Source organism: Zea mays, chromosome 1, assembly GCF_902167145.1.
Source record: "Zea mays cultivar B73 chromosome 1, Zm-B73-REFERENCE-NAM-5.0, whole genome shotgun sequence".
In the NCBI taxonomy this organism is placed as follows: domain Eukaryota; kingdom Viridiplantae; phylum Streptophyta; class Magnoliopsida; order Poales; family Poaceae; genus Zea; species Zea mays.
Window position 1 is genome coordinate 254,974,114 of NC_050096.1, and position 16,505 is coordinate 254,990,618.

The window sequence follows — 16,505 nt, forward strand, 5'->3', positions numbered from 1 at the left end:
CCCAACAATAGGCTGCAACACTCAAATACATAACTATTACATGGCGTTGTGAGAACCTTTTCTCTAAAATAGATACCTTGGCAGATGTCGTATCCAATATCTCTAAAGTCCTTTATATGCCTAACAAATACTCTGATCTGCTGTGTATAGAACAAAAAGCTATATCTTTATGGTACTTTTTTTACTACTGATACCCTTTACCATCTACCGTGCATTTGGGCCCGCGTAAAGACAGCTGTGACAAGCTTATTTTGGAACTTGCATAGGTTGTTTAGGCTTGCTCACTTGTTGGCTGCATGTTATGTATTTTGGTGCTTGTAAAGTGGTTTCAAAACTATATTGTGTGCCGCGTTTGCGCGTTCACCTGTTGACTGCAGGCTATGCATTTTGGTGCTTGTAAAGTTGTTTAGAACTATGTTATGTAGACAGATGGGTAAGAGCTCTGCTACATGCAGTATACCGGTTGCGCTGGTTATTTAGGTCTGCCACCTATTGGCTGCAGGCTATGTATTTATGTGCTTCTAAGGTGGTTTAGAAATATGTGGTATAGACAGAACCGTAGGGCATGTGAAGCCATTGCAACAATATCTACAATAGATTTATGCAATCTAAGTCTGAATAAAGCCATAACGGTCGGTGACTATGGAACCTTTGCTACTGTCACTATTACTAGTTGAACCCTGTATGTTGTTGACCAAATACATGTCTATTCCTTTTTTTTATGTTGAGTCATTGCAGGGCACCAGTGGAGCGTTTATATTGATCGATCTCTAGTGCAGGATAACTACTTTTTGGTGAATCCTTCATTTGACCGTTTGATCTGGTTACATCATGTACATGTTCTTATATAAACCAAACTTTTACCATCTGATTACATTTACATCTGCCAGTTTTGCGTGGGGAGATTCTACCATCCATTTTTTGGATTGTACATAGGAGCATATAACATTTGTGATCTTTTTACACTGCGCCAGGATATAACTTCATTTTTTGTTCAAGGCAAGTATAATTATTGCCTGCATGTTGTAGTTTGTATGGATGTTTGCCCTTCAACTAGAACTTAGAAGTGAAGAGTTGTGTTCTGCATTCTCAAATAGTTTTATGTTATTGCAGGGCGCCAGATGTTTTATTGTCATTAGTGTATAACCAAGTACCTTCACTACCTTAGCTAGCATATGACTCATCCTAGCTTCCATCCCACTAGATTCTAACCCTTGTCATTGATCGAAGCCTGGATAGCTTAACGGTGAGCTAGGAAAGGAGGGCCCAATATAGCTCATTATTGTTTAGGATATACGCCTAGCCCAACAAAGATCCACAGTAAAAAAAAATTCCCAATCCCTCCCGCCTCCTCCCGTGTCTGCTCTACTGCCGAGCGCCGCCGAGCGGACTGAGCTCCGTCGCCCCTGTCCACGGCCGCCGAGGCGCCTGTGGTTTTCCTTCGTATCGAAGGGTTTCTCACGTAAATGTGCTCTGTTTGTTGGTTTTCTACTCTGCCGATTCTGTTAACAGGACGAAGCTCCAGCTCCGACCCACCGTCGACTCGCCGACCAGCCGGCGCCGCCTCCTCAACTCTCAAGACTCCGGGTCTCCGCCCCACCGCCTCCCCGCCGGCGCTGCCGCGCCGAGGGCCCGAGACCCGAGCTCCTCCCTGCCCCGCGCCCCCACGGCCGCCCTGCCGAGCTCCGGCCAGGGCCGCTCAGCCGCTGGCCGAGCTCCACCCGCGCGTTCGCGGCTCTGCGCCCCCGCCAGGCCGAGCTTCGCCCGTTCGCCGTCCGCGCCTGCGGCTTCCGCAGTCCGCACAGCTGACAGCAGTCCATTCGCCGTCCGCGCCTCCGGTCTCCGGACAGCAGTGAGCGTTAGCAACACCTTCATTTTGGCGCGTCCTCCGCCACTGGCGCGAGCGCGTGGCGACAGCAGCTGAGCGGCGGTGCCAGCGTGAGCAACCGAGCAGGCGCGGGCAGCCGAGCGAGGCAGCAGCTGCTGCGCTAATGGCACGGCCGTTCTCGTCGCTGGTGGACTCCTCGTATCGCCGCAGGATCATCGAGTGCAAAGCGGCGGCTTACTCCTTGCGGCTCCCTTCCTGCGCTAGGCCGCCCGCACGCCCCCGTTTCGCTGCCAGCTCCGACAACACTCCAGGTAAAGTTCTCTGCGAAAACGCAAACTGTTTGACCTAGTCTCAGCAGATAGGAACAATCAGTCAGCAAACCTGTCTACATGTTATTTCTATCTTTCTAAGGATGAGGTGAAAGAAATCGGGTACTAGTACTTTAGTTGATCTTTCTTGTGCAAAATGCTAACCCCAGACCTATAAGAATTACCCTGACTTATGCTTTGTGCAATCACTAGAAGTGCTCATTGATTCTTGCAAATCTAAAGATTTCAGAATGCTGCTGGTTGTGCATTCTACACAAGTTTTGTCTCGATTCTCTTTTCATCTATCTGTAGCATCCATTGCAAACCGATTCCTTAACACACTTGATTAATAATTACTGTAATAATGAACATGCCAAACTCAGGGTTGTTCTCTGTTTGTCTATCAGTTCAATGAAAGGCTATCGCCACATTTCACTGGAAAAATGTACATGCATTACATATGATAGTGTGTGCTATTTCAGTACCAGATGCCAATCGTAGAGAGTAGCATTTCCTTTAGAAAATAGAAGTTAGAAGTCAAACTCCAAGCCCCAATAGATTTTCTGTGTGCTATTGTTTCTTTCTGGGTGGTATCAAATTCGCTGTTCCATTCATTTGGTTCTTTCTTTCAGCGCATGGAATTGATAGTAGCATCATTACCATTCAGACTATGACGCGGTGGGAGACCCTGAATCACATGGCTTACAAATTTGGGAGCCTTGGTAAGTCTGATGGAAAACTGGCCTTGAAGATACTGAGTTCTATTGTGGAGCGTTCAGGTTTAGACCGAATTACCTACGTTTACTGTATGGCTGTTCCAATTCTCATCCAGGCTCAAATGCATTCACAAGCAATGTCAGTGTTGAAGCATCTTGCTGTGACGGGCTTCTCCTGCACTGCTATTTTTACCTCCCTCTTGCGGACCATTTCACGTTTTGATCCCACCAACCATGTCGTTTTTGAACTCCTTGTCAAAGCATATGTCAAGGAAAGAAAAGTGCTAGATGCAGCTGTGGCAGTTCTCTTTATGGATGATTGCGGCTTTAAGGCTTCACCTGTTTCTTGCAATACCATCCTCAATGCTCTTGTTGAGGAAGGGGAATCAAAGCATGTTTGGTTGTTCTTGAGAGAGAGTTTGGCCCGTAAGTTTCCTTTGGGTGTTACCACTTGCAATATTCTTCTGAATTCCCTATGCACCAATGGAGAATTTAGAAAGGCTGAAGATATGCTTCAGAAGATGAAGAGCTGTCACATATCTAATTCTGTCACATATAATACAATCCTACATTGGTATGTTAAGAAGGGAAGATTTAAGGCTGCCCTGTGTGTTCTAGAAGATATGGAGAGGGATAGTGTACAGGCAGATGTATATACATACAACATCATGATAGATAAATTATGTAGAATAAAGAGGAGTACACGTGCTTTCCTTTTGCTCAAAAGAATGAGGAAAGATGACTTAACACCTGATGAATGTACCTACAATACTTTGATTAATGGTTTTTTTCGTGAAGGTAAGATAAATCATGCTCGCTATGTCTTCAATCATATGCTGAGACAAAATTTGGTTCCAAGTGTAGCTACTTACACTACAATGATTGATGGGTATTGCCGAAACAGGAGAATTGATAAGGCCCTAAGTATTCTATCGGAAATGCAAATTACTGGTGTCATGCCAAGTGAACTAACTTATAGTGCTTTGTTGAATGGTTACTGCAAAGTTTCCATGCTGGGACCTGCTATATATCTTATGGAAGATCTGAAATCAAGAGGTATAACCATCAATAAGACGATGCGTACTATTCTCATTGATGGGTTCTGTCAAGTGGGTGAGATTTCCAAGGCTAAACAAATTTTGAAGAGTATGTTTGAGGATGGAATTGATCCAGATGTCATCACTTATTCAGCATTGATCAATGGTATGTGCAGGATGGCTAAGATGCATGAAACAAAAGAAATTTTGTCAAGGATGCAGAAAAGTGGAATTTTACCTAATGATGTCCTATATACAACTCTGATTTGTTACTATTGTAAGGCAGGGTATGTCAAGGAAGCACTAAAGCATTTTGTGGACATTTATCGAAGGGGGCTAGTTGCCAATCCAGTTATCCATAATGCATTATTACATGCTTTCTATAGAGAGGGAATGATTACAGAGGCTGAACACTTCAGACAATACATGTCTAGGATGAATATATCATTTGATTCTGTCTCCTTTAACCGCATAATTGATAGTTATTGCCACAGAGGTAACATAGTTGGGGCATTTTCAGTTTATGATGATATGGTTAGATATGGCTATTCTCCAAATGTTTGCACATATCAGAATTTGCTTAGAGGATTATGTCAAGGAGGCCACTTGGTACAAGCAAGGCAATTTATGTCCTGTCTTCTTGACATACCTTTTGCTATTGATGAGAAAACTTTCAATGCACTACTTCTTGGGATTTGCAGATATGGAACCCTAGATGAAGCTTTGGATCTATGCGAGAAAATGATAAAAAACAACTGTTTACCTGATATCCATACCTACACCATTCTTCTCAGTGGTTTTTGCAGGAAAGGTAAGATTTTGCCTGCGTTAGTCATCTTGCAGATGATGTTGGAGAAAGGAGTAGTCCCTGATACTGTTGCGTATACCTGCTTGCTGAATGGGTTGATCAATGAAGGCCAAGTGAAAGCTGCTTCTTACGTTTTCCATGAGATCATATGCAAGGAAGGCCTGTATGCAGATTGTATTGCCTATAATTCGTTGATGAATGGGTACCTCAAGAGTCGAAATGTGAATACCATAAAAAGGATGATGTCTGATATGTATCAGAATGAGGTTTATCCAAACTCTGCTAGCTATAACATACTTATGCATGGGTATGTCAAGAGGGGACAATTTTCAAAGTCATTATATCTGTACAAATATATGGTGAGGAAAGGAATCAGGCCAGACAATGTTACATATCGTTTGCTCATTCTTGGGCTTTCTGAGTGTGGGTTGATTGACATTGCAGTTAAGTTTTTGGAGAAGATGGTCTTAGAAGGCATTTTCCCTGATCGGTTAGTTTTCGATATATTGATTACAGCTTTCAGTGAGAAATCCAAGATGCATAATGCACTACAAGTTTTCAATTGTATGAAGTGGTTACATATGTCACCCAGCAGTAAAACTTTTAGTGCCATGATAAATGGATTGATCAGAAAAGGTTACTTGGACCATAGTCACAAAGTTTTACATGAGATGTTACAAGTAGGGCTTCAACCAAACCATACACACTATATTGCATTGGTCAATGCAAAATGTCGGGTTGGTGAGATTGATAGAGCGTTTAGGCTAAAAGAAGAAATGAAAGCTATTGGCATTGTGCCTGCTGAAGTTGCGGAGAGTTCAATTATTCGAGGACTTTGTAGATGTGGAAAACTTGAGGAGGCAGTCATAGTTTTCAGTAGTATGATGCGTTCAGGAATGGTGCCAACTGTTGCTACCTTCACTACTCTAATGCACAGTCTTTGCAAAGAATCCAAGATTGCTGATGCTTTGCACTTGAAGAGGCTGATGGAGTTGTGTAGATTGAGGGTTGATGTTGTCAGTTATAATGTTTTAATTACTGGTTTATGCAAAGACAAACATATCTCTGACGCACTAGATCTTTATGGAGAGATGAAATCTAAGGGTCTTTGGCCGAATATTACTACCTATATCACACTCACTGGAGCTATGTATTCAACAGGGAGAGTGCAGAATGGAGAGGAACTACTGGAGGATATAGAAGAAAGGGGACTTATTCCGGCATATAAGCAGCCTGAAAATCTTGAAAGACGGATGGAGGATGCAATTATTAGGCTGAACATGATAAGAAACTGCAGAAAGGAAGTGCCTTTTAGAGGGGTTGAGCTACTACCTCTAGACCCTAAACCCGTGTGTAGTGCTGCTAGTGATTGTAACCCCACTGAAACTCGGCAACACAAAGGAATTTGAGCATTTGACCAATATGGTTGGTACAAAACTATTGGTATCTTTTCTGAGTAGTGCTTGTGATGCCTTACATTGTTGTGTTCCTCCACTGAGGGATCCATGGATCCATCTCTAGATATGTTGAATATGTGATTTTCCTTAAAAAGCTAATTCAGGTTAGGTGTTGTGTTAATTGTATTATTGTGATTTTTTTGCTGATAATACTCTGTCTTCACTTTATCATCTTTTTGGTACTTTGGTGTTTGCAGAAATACAAAATTACCTAGGGAGGAAGAGGACCCTCACATATTTCAGTGGATCCTGGGGGCAGGTAAAAAGGGATTATGAGTGCTGATGCGTGATGTTAGGTATGATATGCATAAGTTACAGCAGGCATTCGAAGGTAAGAAGTGTTACTATGGCAATTGTTGTATCTACATTTATGTGCCTTTTGACCCCTTCTTTTAGTTAGTATTGCTAACATCTTTGCATGGAATCTCAGTGGATCTTTTATCTTCAATGGTTGGCTAGAGTGAGGAATATTAATGACCATATTTCCTTAACATCCAACTATAGCTGCTGTCCTGCACCTGCAGAGTTAGAAGCATCTTTTTTGTTGATCGTGCTTGAGCACTTTTTGTGTTTGTATCTTCACTAGTAGACAATTGACATGCATGTGTGACACACACATGTTATGAAAATCATTTCATACACAAAAGGTAAATATTAATGAAAATTTATTCAAATAAACTAATATATATTATATAGCAAATATTAATCGATCTCTGAATGATACAGTAGGGTACGGCAACATATCTACCTATAATTTTGGTTTGTACCAAAATTTGCTTTCATTTATTAAGGACAATATAAATATTTAGGTGGGTATGATGTATTGCTGAGTTCATATCACCTTCCAGCATTTTATCTACAAAGAAAACCATTCAAAATTTGCTGCCAGACATGCTTGCCGTTCGGTAGGTGCACTAATAGGAGGAAGATGGTGCTGTAGACGCACTGTAGCTAGGGTTTACTAGTACTGTAGCCGCATCCGCACTGTAGCTAGGGTTTCTGTACCAGCAGACATTCTCACATGGTATCAAAGCCTTGACTGTTCCAGCCGCCGCCCCCTCCCTTGCTCCAGCCGCCGCCGCCCCCTCCCTTGCTCTAGCCGCCGCCGCCCCATGGCTGGCCGGCCCCCTCTCCCCTCCTCCGGCGAGCTCTTCCCTCCTCTCCCTCTTTCCTACAGGGCTGCGTTGGCCGCACCCTCTCCTCCCGCGCGCGGCGCGACTCTGGCCGGGCACCCCGCGCCGCCGTCCCCTTGGCCGGGCATCCCGCGCCGCCGCCTCCCTCCACCGGATCCGGCGGGCCCGCGTCGGCCGCGCCACCACCCGCCGGGCTGGCCCTCATGGCCGGGAGCCCCGCGCCGCCACCGCCCTCCGGCGGCTCCGGCCTCCGGCCTCGCCGGCGCACAGCCCGCGTCAGTCACACCTCTGCCGCCGGGTCTGCCCGCCCCCGGCCCCGCTGCCCCTCCTCCCGTGCCTCCTGCGCCACCGGCGCTTCCTTCGCCCGCGCCGCTGACGGGTCCGGTCGGCTTCGGCTTTGCCGGTGTCTGTCCCGCGCCGATCTCCCTTCCTCCCGCGTCCCAGATCACCGTGCTCGGCCACGACGCCGCCCTGCTGTTGCCCCTGGTTTTTCCCGGTGGCACCATTGGCACGACGGTCTACAGCCAGCCGTCCTCTATCACCTCTACACTGCGTGCTCCTTCCCCTTCGGATGACGCTGCAGCCATCCTCGCTGCCACCCGTGCTGCCGTTGCGGCGGCTCGCCAGCGGGCCCATGACGCCGCTTGTGCCCTTGAGCAGGAACAGGCGGTTGTCGACGCCATCGAGCGCTAGTACGCCGAGACCTACCGTCGCCTCGCTGGCAAGGGCGTCTCGGATGGTTCTCCTATGTCCGCTCGTCACAGCGCTGACACTTTCGAGCCCGCGCCCGTCCCAGCCTCGACCCTTCGCGCCTCTCTTCACGCCCAGGCGGCGGCCCTCACCAGCATCCGGGCAACCGTCACCGACGTTCTCGCGCCGGACTCCACTCAGTATCCTCGGTGGCGCGACCAGGTCCTGCAGACCCTCCGCCGCTACGCCCTCGCCGACCACGTCCTCCCCACGGTCGCTGCACCGACGGAGGATTGGCTCCTAATGGACGAAGTGGTGCTCTCTTGGATCCATGGCACCCTCACGGCCGAACTTCAGGACATCGTTCGCGTGCCGGACGATACTGCTCACCGTATCTGGGGTGCCCTTGAGGCTCAGTTCCTCGGCAACCGCAAGACTCGGATCCTGTACCTAGAGACCGCCTTCCGCCAGCTTGTTCAGGGCGATCTCTCTGTGGACGAGTACTGCCGTCAGATGAAGACGATGGCGGACACACTCCGCACCCTTGGGGCCCCCATGACCGATGAGAGCCTCGTGCTCAACCTCCTTCGTGGTCTGAGTCCTCGCTTCGATCGCGTGGCCCCCATCCTCACCCGCATGAAGCCGTTTCCCACCTTTGCGGAGGCTAAGAACGATCTGCTTCTCGAGGAGCTTTGCCTCTCCGCCGCTGCAACCACCGCTCCCGCCACGGCCCTCTACAGCGCACCTCGGGCTGCCCCCTCCGACTCCGGGGAGGTTCCTGCTCCCCGCACTCCGGCCCCGCTGCCCTCTGGAGCTCTGCGACAGACTGCTTGCTTCGTGGGGGCTCGCAGCCGCGGTCGCGACCGTGGTCGCAAGGGCGGATGCAGTGGCGGTGGCCCGTCGGGAGGCCGTAGTGGCTCCTTGGGTGGCTCTCAGTGGCCATCCTTCTACAACCCATGGACTGGCACCATTCACATGTGGCCCGGGCCGTCCGCGGGTGCCTCAGCCCCTCGCCCCACCGCCTCTCAGCAGGTCTTCTTTGCCGCTGCACCCCCGGCGGCACCCTCGACTCCTCCCCAGCCTCAGCAAGGTCTTCTGCCACACCTGGGGTCTTCGGACCAGCCCATGTGGGGGCCTTGGACTAACGGGTGGGACGCACAGTCCCTCGCCAGCTCCTTCTCCACGATGACGCTGGCCCCGCCCACCTCAGTCTCTGACTGGGTGGCGGATTCCGGCGCCTCCTACCACACCACCCTGGACGCATGTATTCTATCTTCCACCTCCCCCGCCCACCCCTCTCTTCGCTCTTCCATCATTGTCGGAAACAGGTCCGCCCTTCCCGTCACCTCAGTAGGTGACGCGGTCCTTCCCGGTCCTTTCCGCTTAACCAACGTCCTTGTTGCCCCCCACATCATTCAAAATCTTCTTTCCATACGTCAGTTCACTACTGACAACTCTTGTTCCATGGAGTTTGACCCGTTTGGTCTTTCTGTGAAGGATCTTGCCACCATGACTCTTCTCGCTCGGTGTGACAGCCCCGGGCCCCTCTACACGTTTCGCCTGCTTACTCCCACTACTTCGACCTCTGCCCCACATGTTCTTGCAGCGGCCGCCTCTTCTGCGACTTGGCATCGTCGTCTCGGCCACCCCGGGCGTGATGTGATGTCCAAGCTCTCCAGTAGTACTTCTGTTTCTGGTTGTAGGGGATCTTTTGAGCACCTCCGTCATGCTTGTCAGTTAGGTTGCCATGTTAGGCTCCCATTCCCCACCTCCTCCTCTAGAGCAGCAGACATTTTTGATCTGATACACTGTGATGTATGGACATCCCCTGTAATTAGCATTTCTGGCTATAAGTATTATTTACTCATTCTCGATGACTTCTCGCATTATTTGTGGACTTTTCCTTTACGTCAGAAGTCGGACACTTTTCCCACCCTGTCTCACTTCTTTGCCTGGGTCTGTACTCAGTTCGGTCGCACCATCCGGAGCATCCAGTGTGACAACGGGCACGAGTTCTATAACAATGCGTCCCGTGACTTCTTCCTCTCTCGCGGCATCCACCTCCGCATGTCATGCCCCTACACGTCTCCTCCAAACGGCAGGGCTGAACGTATGATTCGCACGACGAACGATGTCGTGCTCTCTCTACTCTTTCAGGCTTCCCTTCCTGCTCACTACTGGGCTGAGGCCCTCGCCACTGCCACCTACCTCCTCAACCGTCTTCCCACCAAGGCGGTGTTGCCCACCCCACTCCTTTGCTCTTTTCGGCATCCACCCCTCCTATAACCATCTTCGCGTTTTCGGGTGCGCTTGCTACCCTAATCTCGCCTCCACTGCTCCTCATAAACTAGCCCCCCGCTCCACTCGCCGTGTCTTCCTCGGATACTTCCCCGACCATAAGGGATATCGGTGTCTCGACCTCACCTCCCACAGAGTCCTCATCTCTCGTCACGTCGTTTTCGACAAGTCGGATTTCCCCCTTTCGTCCTCTCCCGCAGCCTCTCTCACCGAGCTCGACATGTTCCTCGACCCCGACTCTGTGCCCCCCACTGTCGTGCCTCCCTTCCCTGCAGGTCCGTCCACTGCTCCGCCTCGTGAGGCCCCACTTGTGACGCCCTCCCCCGCACAGCCACGTGTGGCCTCGACGCCTCCTGAGTCGCCCTGCGCGGCCCCATCGGCACCGCCCTCCCTCGCACAGCCAGCGTCCCCTCCGTCGCCTCGCGCGGCCCCGTCGTCCCCCGCACAGCCCCGTGCGGCCCCGGTGCCTCTCGGACCAACGCACACTGCCCCGTCGTCTCGCTACACCGACCCCATCCAGACGTACCAGCGCTGTGGTCGACGTGGTGCCCCGGCTCGCTCTCGCGCCGAGCCCCTGGCCTATCACCCCGTCGTCGTCCACCGGGATCCTCGACACATCCACCCGATGGTCACCCGGCGCGCGGCAGGTGCCCTCCGGGCACCTGATCGCCTGATTCTCTCCACGACCTCTTCTCCGGCTCTTCCGCCGGTGCCCACGACTGTCCGTGGTGCGCTTGCCGACCCCCAGCGGCGACATGCCATGGAAGCGGAATACGCGGCTCTCCAGGGTAACCACACCTGGGACCTGGTGCCCCCTCCCATCGGCGCCAACGTGGTCACCGGGAAGTGGATCTTCAAGCCGAAGCTGAACGGCGACGGGTCCCTGGAGCGGTACAAAGCCCGCTATGTGCTCCGGGGCTTCACCCAGCGCCCCGGGGTTGACTATGACGAGACCTTCAGTCCGGTGGTCAAGCCTGCCACCGTCTGGACTGTTCTGGCTCTGTCCAGGGACTGGTCAGTCCACCAACTCGACGTGGCGAACGCCTTCCTCCACGGCACCCTGACGGAGACGGTCTACTGCACTCAACCCGTTGGGTTTGTCGACCCTGCTCACCCCGACATGGTCTGCAAGCTCAACAAGTCCCTCTACGGCCTCAAGCAGGCCCCCCGGGCTTGGTATAGTCGCTTCGCCACTTTCTTGTGTTCGCAGGGTTTCGTCGAGGCCAAGTCGGACACGTCCCTGTTCATCCTCCGTCGCGGTCCGGACACTGCGTACCTCCTCTACGTCGGTGATATCGTGCTCACCGCCTCCTCCCCTGGGCTCCTGCGTCACATCATCTCCTGCCTCCAGCAGGAGTTTGCGATGAAGGACCTCGGGGCCCTCCACCACTTCCTAGGGGTCACCGTCGAGCGCAGGCCCCAGGGCATGTTCCTTCACCAACGGCAGTACACCGTCGACCTCCTCAAGCGCGCTGGCATGGTCGAGTGCAAGCCATGCGTGACCCCAGTGGACACCCAGGGCAAGGTCTCTGCCGCAGGCACCCCCGTCGCTGATCCGACCGGCTACCGCAGCCTTGCTGGGGCCCTGCAGTACCTCATCTTCACCCGGCCCAACATCGCTTACGCCGTCCAGCAAGTGTGCCTTCACATGCACGACCCTCGGGAGCCGCACCTCACCGCGCTAAAGCGCGTCCTGCGGTACTTGCGTGGCACCATCGACTTTGGGCTCCTCCGCCGCTCCCCGACCACGGAGCTTCGCGTCTACACCGATGCCGACTGGGCAGGCTGTCCAGACACGGGCCGGTCCACCTCGGGCTATGCCGTCTTCCTAGGGGACAGCCTCGTCTCCTGGTCATCGAAGCGCCAGCCGATCGTCTCCCGCTCCAGCGCCAAGGCCGAGTACCGTGCCGTGGCAAACGACGTGGCTGAGGCGACTTGGCTCCGTCAGCTGCTTCAAGAGCTCCACAGTCCGCTAGCACGGAGCACCCTCGTCTTCTGCGACAACGTCAACGCCGTCCACCTCTCCACCAACCCTGTCCAACACTAGCACACGAAGCATGTCGAGATCGATCTTCACTTTGTCCGCGAGAGGGTCGCCTGTGGAGATGTTCGCGTCCTCCACGTCCCGACCGCCTCCCAGTTCGCCGACGTCTTCACCAAAGGGCTTCCGTCCGCGGTGTTTGCAGAGTTTCGGTCCAGTCTCAACATCTGCAGTGGCTAGAGTTTCGACTGCGGGGGGGTGTTACAGATATATGTATATGGGCCTGGCCCATTAGGACACCAGTACTGTAGCCGCACTGTAGCTAGGGTTTACTAGTACTGTAACTGCAGCCGCACTGTAGCTAGGGTTTCTGTAACAACAGACATTCTCACATTGACTACAAACTTTGATAATATATTTTCTCAAATTTAAAGCACCCTAATCATGAGGTCTATATGACCAATTGGCTGCATCTAAGCTATTAGACAAACTAATGATGCATCATTCTGACTCGGACTATTAATGTTTTAAAAACATGGTGAGAACAAAACCAACTAAGAGTGTACCTGAGCATAAGTAGTAGAAGTATAGTGCATCTGGCTCTTAGGGGAATGAACAAACTATTACCTGATCTCATCTGGACCACGGTTCACCATCCTGTTGAGAACCCATTTCTCGCTCATCACCGAGAACGAAATTTCGACGAAAACCGTCCAAAAAACACTAATCCTGAGCAATTTGCAATTTTCAATTTTGAAATCATCTTTTTTCATTTTTCTTGCTGAAAACCACCGCTTCCCGATTGGTTTTCGCTAAAAAACAACCGAGAAACCGATTTTCAATTTTTTCGACCGACTTACGTTTCAAATTCAAATAAAATAGTTTATCGGATTTCTCGGCGAGATACCGCTGTTTTTACCGATTTTCGCTGTTTGTTTACCGTTTTTTCAAATAATTTTTTTGATTTTTTGAATTTTGAATGATTAAAAAAAAACCGCTGGAAAACTGTTATCGGTCTGGTCCAGTAACGGGAAACCGGACTGGTTTTCGCCGGTTTTCGAGATGTTTTGTAATCCGTGGTCTGGACACATGGCAAGCATTTATCAGTAGGCAATTAGATCTGCTATCAGCAATAAATAGATCTGATTCCCTGTGTTCCTGCTATAGTAACATTTTTCCAATGTCTGTACCCTTCGATATTGTTGTACCAGTGAGGCAATGTGGGCAAACCTTGTGGCTTGTGCCCTCCCACCTGCTATCTGGTGGCATTACCGAAAGTAGAACTGCTGTCATATTATTTATAAGTGATTGTTTATTCTTGCAGGCATCAAAATGCGCAACATTCTACTCAACATTTTTATGATCACTTAGTGCCCTTATGTCATTAATGAGTTAGTATCTTTTTTTTTCTCGAAAAAACGCAGGAGGACTGCGTTTTAGATATATATTAAGAAGAGAGAGACAAAGGTCTAAGAGACCAAAAAAACAACAACAACGCACTCCCTATGGAGGCCAGTAACACTCGTACATGAAAGGATCCATAAAAACACCCACACACACTCCTTACAACAACCTATGCAGGGGGCAGCCAAGAAGGAGAGCCCTTTGGCTCCAGCAATTTCCCAGCCTCTTCTTTCCTCATCTGCATGCTCCATAATCAAAGGAAGGCTGGGAGACCCTCCATAAAAAATGACTCTATTACGATGCTTCCAAATCATCCACGACCCTAAAATGATGAGGGAGTCAAGACCTTCCCTGACCAGACCATTTACTGTCTCTGAAACCATCTCCCACCAATCCATAAAGGAAACTGCATCTGGCTGTGGGGCTAAACTATGCAGCCCGAACTTTCTTAGTAGGTTGTACCAGAAAATCCTTGAGAAGACACAATTCACAAGCAAGTGGTTCAGAGTTTCCCCTTGCTGGTCACATAAAGGACATCTGATAGGGTGATTCAATCCCCTTCTTACCAAGCGATCAGCTGTCCAACATCTATTTTGGGCCACCAACCAAATGAAAAAACAACATTTTGGTGGAGCCCAAGATCTCCAAACCCTTTTATAGTGCCCAAAGGTGGTAGACCCAAGGAAAAGACCCATATAAGCTGACTTTGCAGAGTATCTACCATTCGAATATAAGCTGAAAATATGTCTATCCTCAGTGTTAGGCTGCAGCACAAAATCTGCGAGAATATTCCAGAGGTGTAGATAATCTACAATGGCACCAACTGTAAGAGCCCCTTTGATGTCTGCAATCCATCGTCTGTTCAATAGGGCCTGCTGCACAGTTCTTCTGTTAATAATTCTTTTTGGAATAATGCTGAATAATCTTGGAGCAATATCAGATACCCTTTTGCCATGGATCCATTTATCTATCCAGAACATGGTGTTGGTCCCATTCCCCACCTCAGAGATCAACACCTTGGAGAAGGAATGGGCCGTGCTAGGAATTTGAATGGACAGGCTAGACCATGGGCGTCTTGGGTCAGTTTTTTGCAACCAAAGCCATCGCATGTGGAGGGCCCAACAGAGCTTAGGAAGGCCGTGTGTTGGCCCAAGAGATCTAAAGCCCGCTGCTATGCATTCGGGCGCGTGTGTCGTGGCCCGACGGCCTGGGTGGGCGCGCCGTGTGTGCGGTGGCCCGACGGGCACGCCGTGTGTCGGCGGTCCGGTTCCAAGTTCCAACAGCCCTTTGAGTGTGCTGCTTGAGTTGGCAATACAGAGGAATGAGGAGATACCGGCCTTGGTCTATGAGGCCAGGCCGGTGGATCCCCGCCATGGCCGAAATTGGCGTTGTGGATGGGGAAGGGATGCAAGATTTGGATGCCAGTTGCACGGTTGAGGTGATTGGGGAGGTATCGGAGAGGAACCTTCAACCCAACTCTAGAAACTGTTTTTTCCCTCGAATGCGCAAGAGAGGAGATTTTTGCCATTATAAAACACGGCACGTTCAGCTTCATCGAAACGGAGGCGTTGGGGAGGGATTCGACGATATGGAAAAACACAGGACGCGCAGCCGACGAAATAGACTCAAAATCTCTTTTATGCGTAGCGACGGGCCATTAAGCTCCTGCATCTGACGCCGTGACCTTGCTGTGACTTGCCTCCATCCTTTCTCTTCTCTCTTCCACCGAGTTCTCTCTTCCAGCAGGAGAAACCCTAGCCGCCGCCTCTTCAATGGACCGGGTTCCTCCGGTTGAAGCTGTAGCCGACGCGTACAACGCCGCACGAGCAGCTGCCGTTGCTGCAGTAGAAGCGCATTCGGCGGCCATCATTGCGGAGGAGGCAATCGCTGCTGTGAAGTATGCTGCAATTGCTCGCGAAAAGTTTGAAGGAGCTGTTGATTCAGTGAAGAACTCAACCTTTGTCTATGCTAATGCCACTGTTGAGGCTTTGGTAATATTTCTGCACACTGTTTATTTTCTAGAGATCGACCCCGTTTATGCTGCCGGGTCACCCGAAACAAGATCGACCCCGTAATGCCTGGTCACCCGAATCAAAACTTGTTTATTGTCTAGAAGGCACCGTGTTGTTTGTATTCCATTGTAGCTGGTACTTGTTTCTTGGTTGTTTACAGGACAATGTTGATTTGAAGTATCATGTTAGCATCAAGAATTCTCTGCGATACGCGATTCAAGAGATGAGGAGACAATCAACACTGCTACATACAATTAATTCTATCTGTTCTAGTATCCCAGAAGTTGAGGGGGGCAAGATAGGGAAGGTTGTTGGCCACCTGGACCATGTCTGCAAGATGCTAGAGAAGACTTCTATTGTTTGCGAACAAGATTTGGATAATAAGTGTCCTAGTTGGGACCTATTTGACCCCCCTTCGGATGTTGAAGATCACCCTGATGTTGATGAACTACTTGAAGGATACAACTCAGAAGATCCGGAGCTGTGGGAAATGGCGTTTGAGGACCGGAAGTGGGAGGAGAATAAAGTGGCAGTCTCCTTGGCTGAGCATTGTCGTATTATGGGTTACAATTACGAAGAGATTTATGATCGTACTGTTTGAGTCGACAAGGGGCAGGTAATTGTGTTTTCACATTTTAATTGTAAGCTTTTGTCAAGACAATTGTAATCGGTCATAAGTACTGTGCTTGTTTGTGCAAACTTTGCTTGTCGGTTATGTGCTTGTAATATCTAGACTCTGCATGTTTGTCGGCTATGTGCTCTGAAACAATGTTCTAGTAATGAACTGGGCAAACTGTTTCTGGGCAAACTGTTTTTGAACTTTGTTTGAACTG

General features: G+C 50.0%; 1 protein-coding gene across 23 annotated transcripts in view; it reads left to right on the forward strand.

Annotated features, from left to right (window-relative positions):
* The first annotated feature begins 1,288 nt into the window (after positions 1-1,288).
* The window catches only part of LOC103643672 (uncharacterized), a 37,603-nt gene continuing 22,386 nt past the window's right edge, over positions 1,289-16,505 (forward strand). For 8 of the 23 annotated variants that reach the window (XM_020546815.1, XM_008666842.2, XM_020546812.1 and 5 more), the window contains exons 1-3: positions 1,295-2,139; positions 2,769-6,258; positions 6,352-6,485. In XM_020546815.1, the coding sequence (XP_020402404.1) occupies positions 1,992-2,139; positions 2,769-6,106 (3,486 nt within the window). In that variant the 5' untranslated portion in view covers positions 1,295-1,991 and the 3' untranslated portion in view covers positions 6,107-6,258; positions 6,352-6,485. Of the gene's footprint in view, positions 2,140-2,768; positions 6,259-6,351; positions 6,486-10,468; positions 16,289-16,505 lie in introns of those variants that run through there. The other 15 variants (XM_035964311.1, XM_035964307.1, XM_035964309.1 and 12 more) reach the window with 8 other exon arrangements.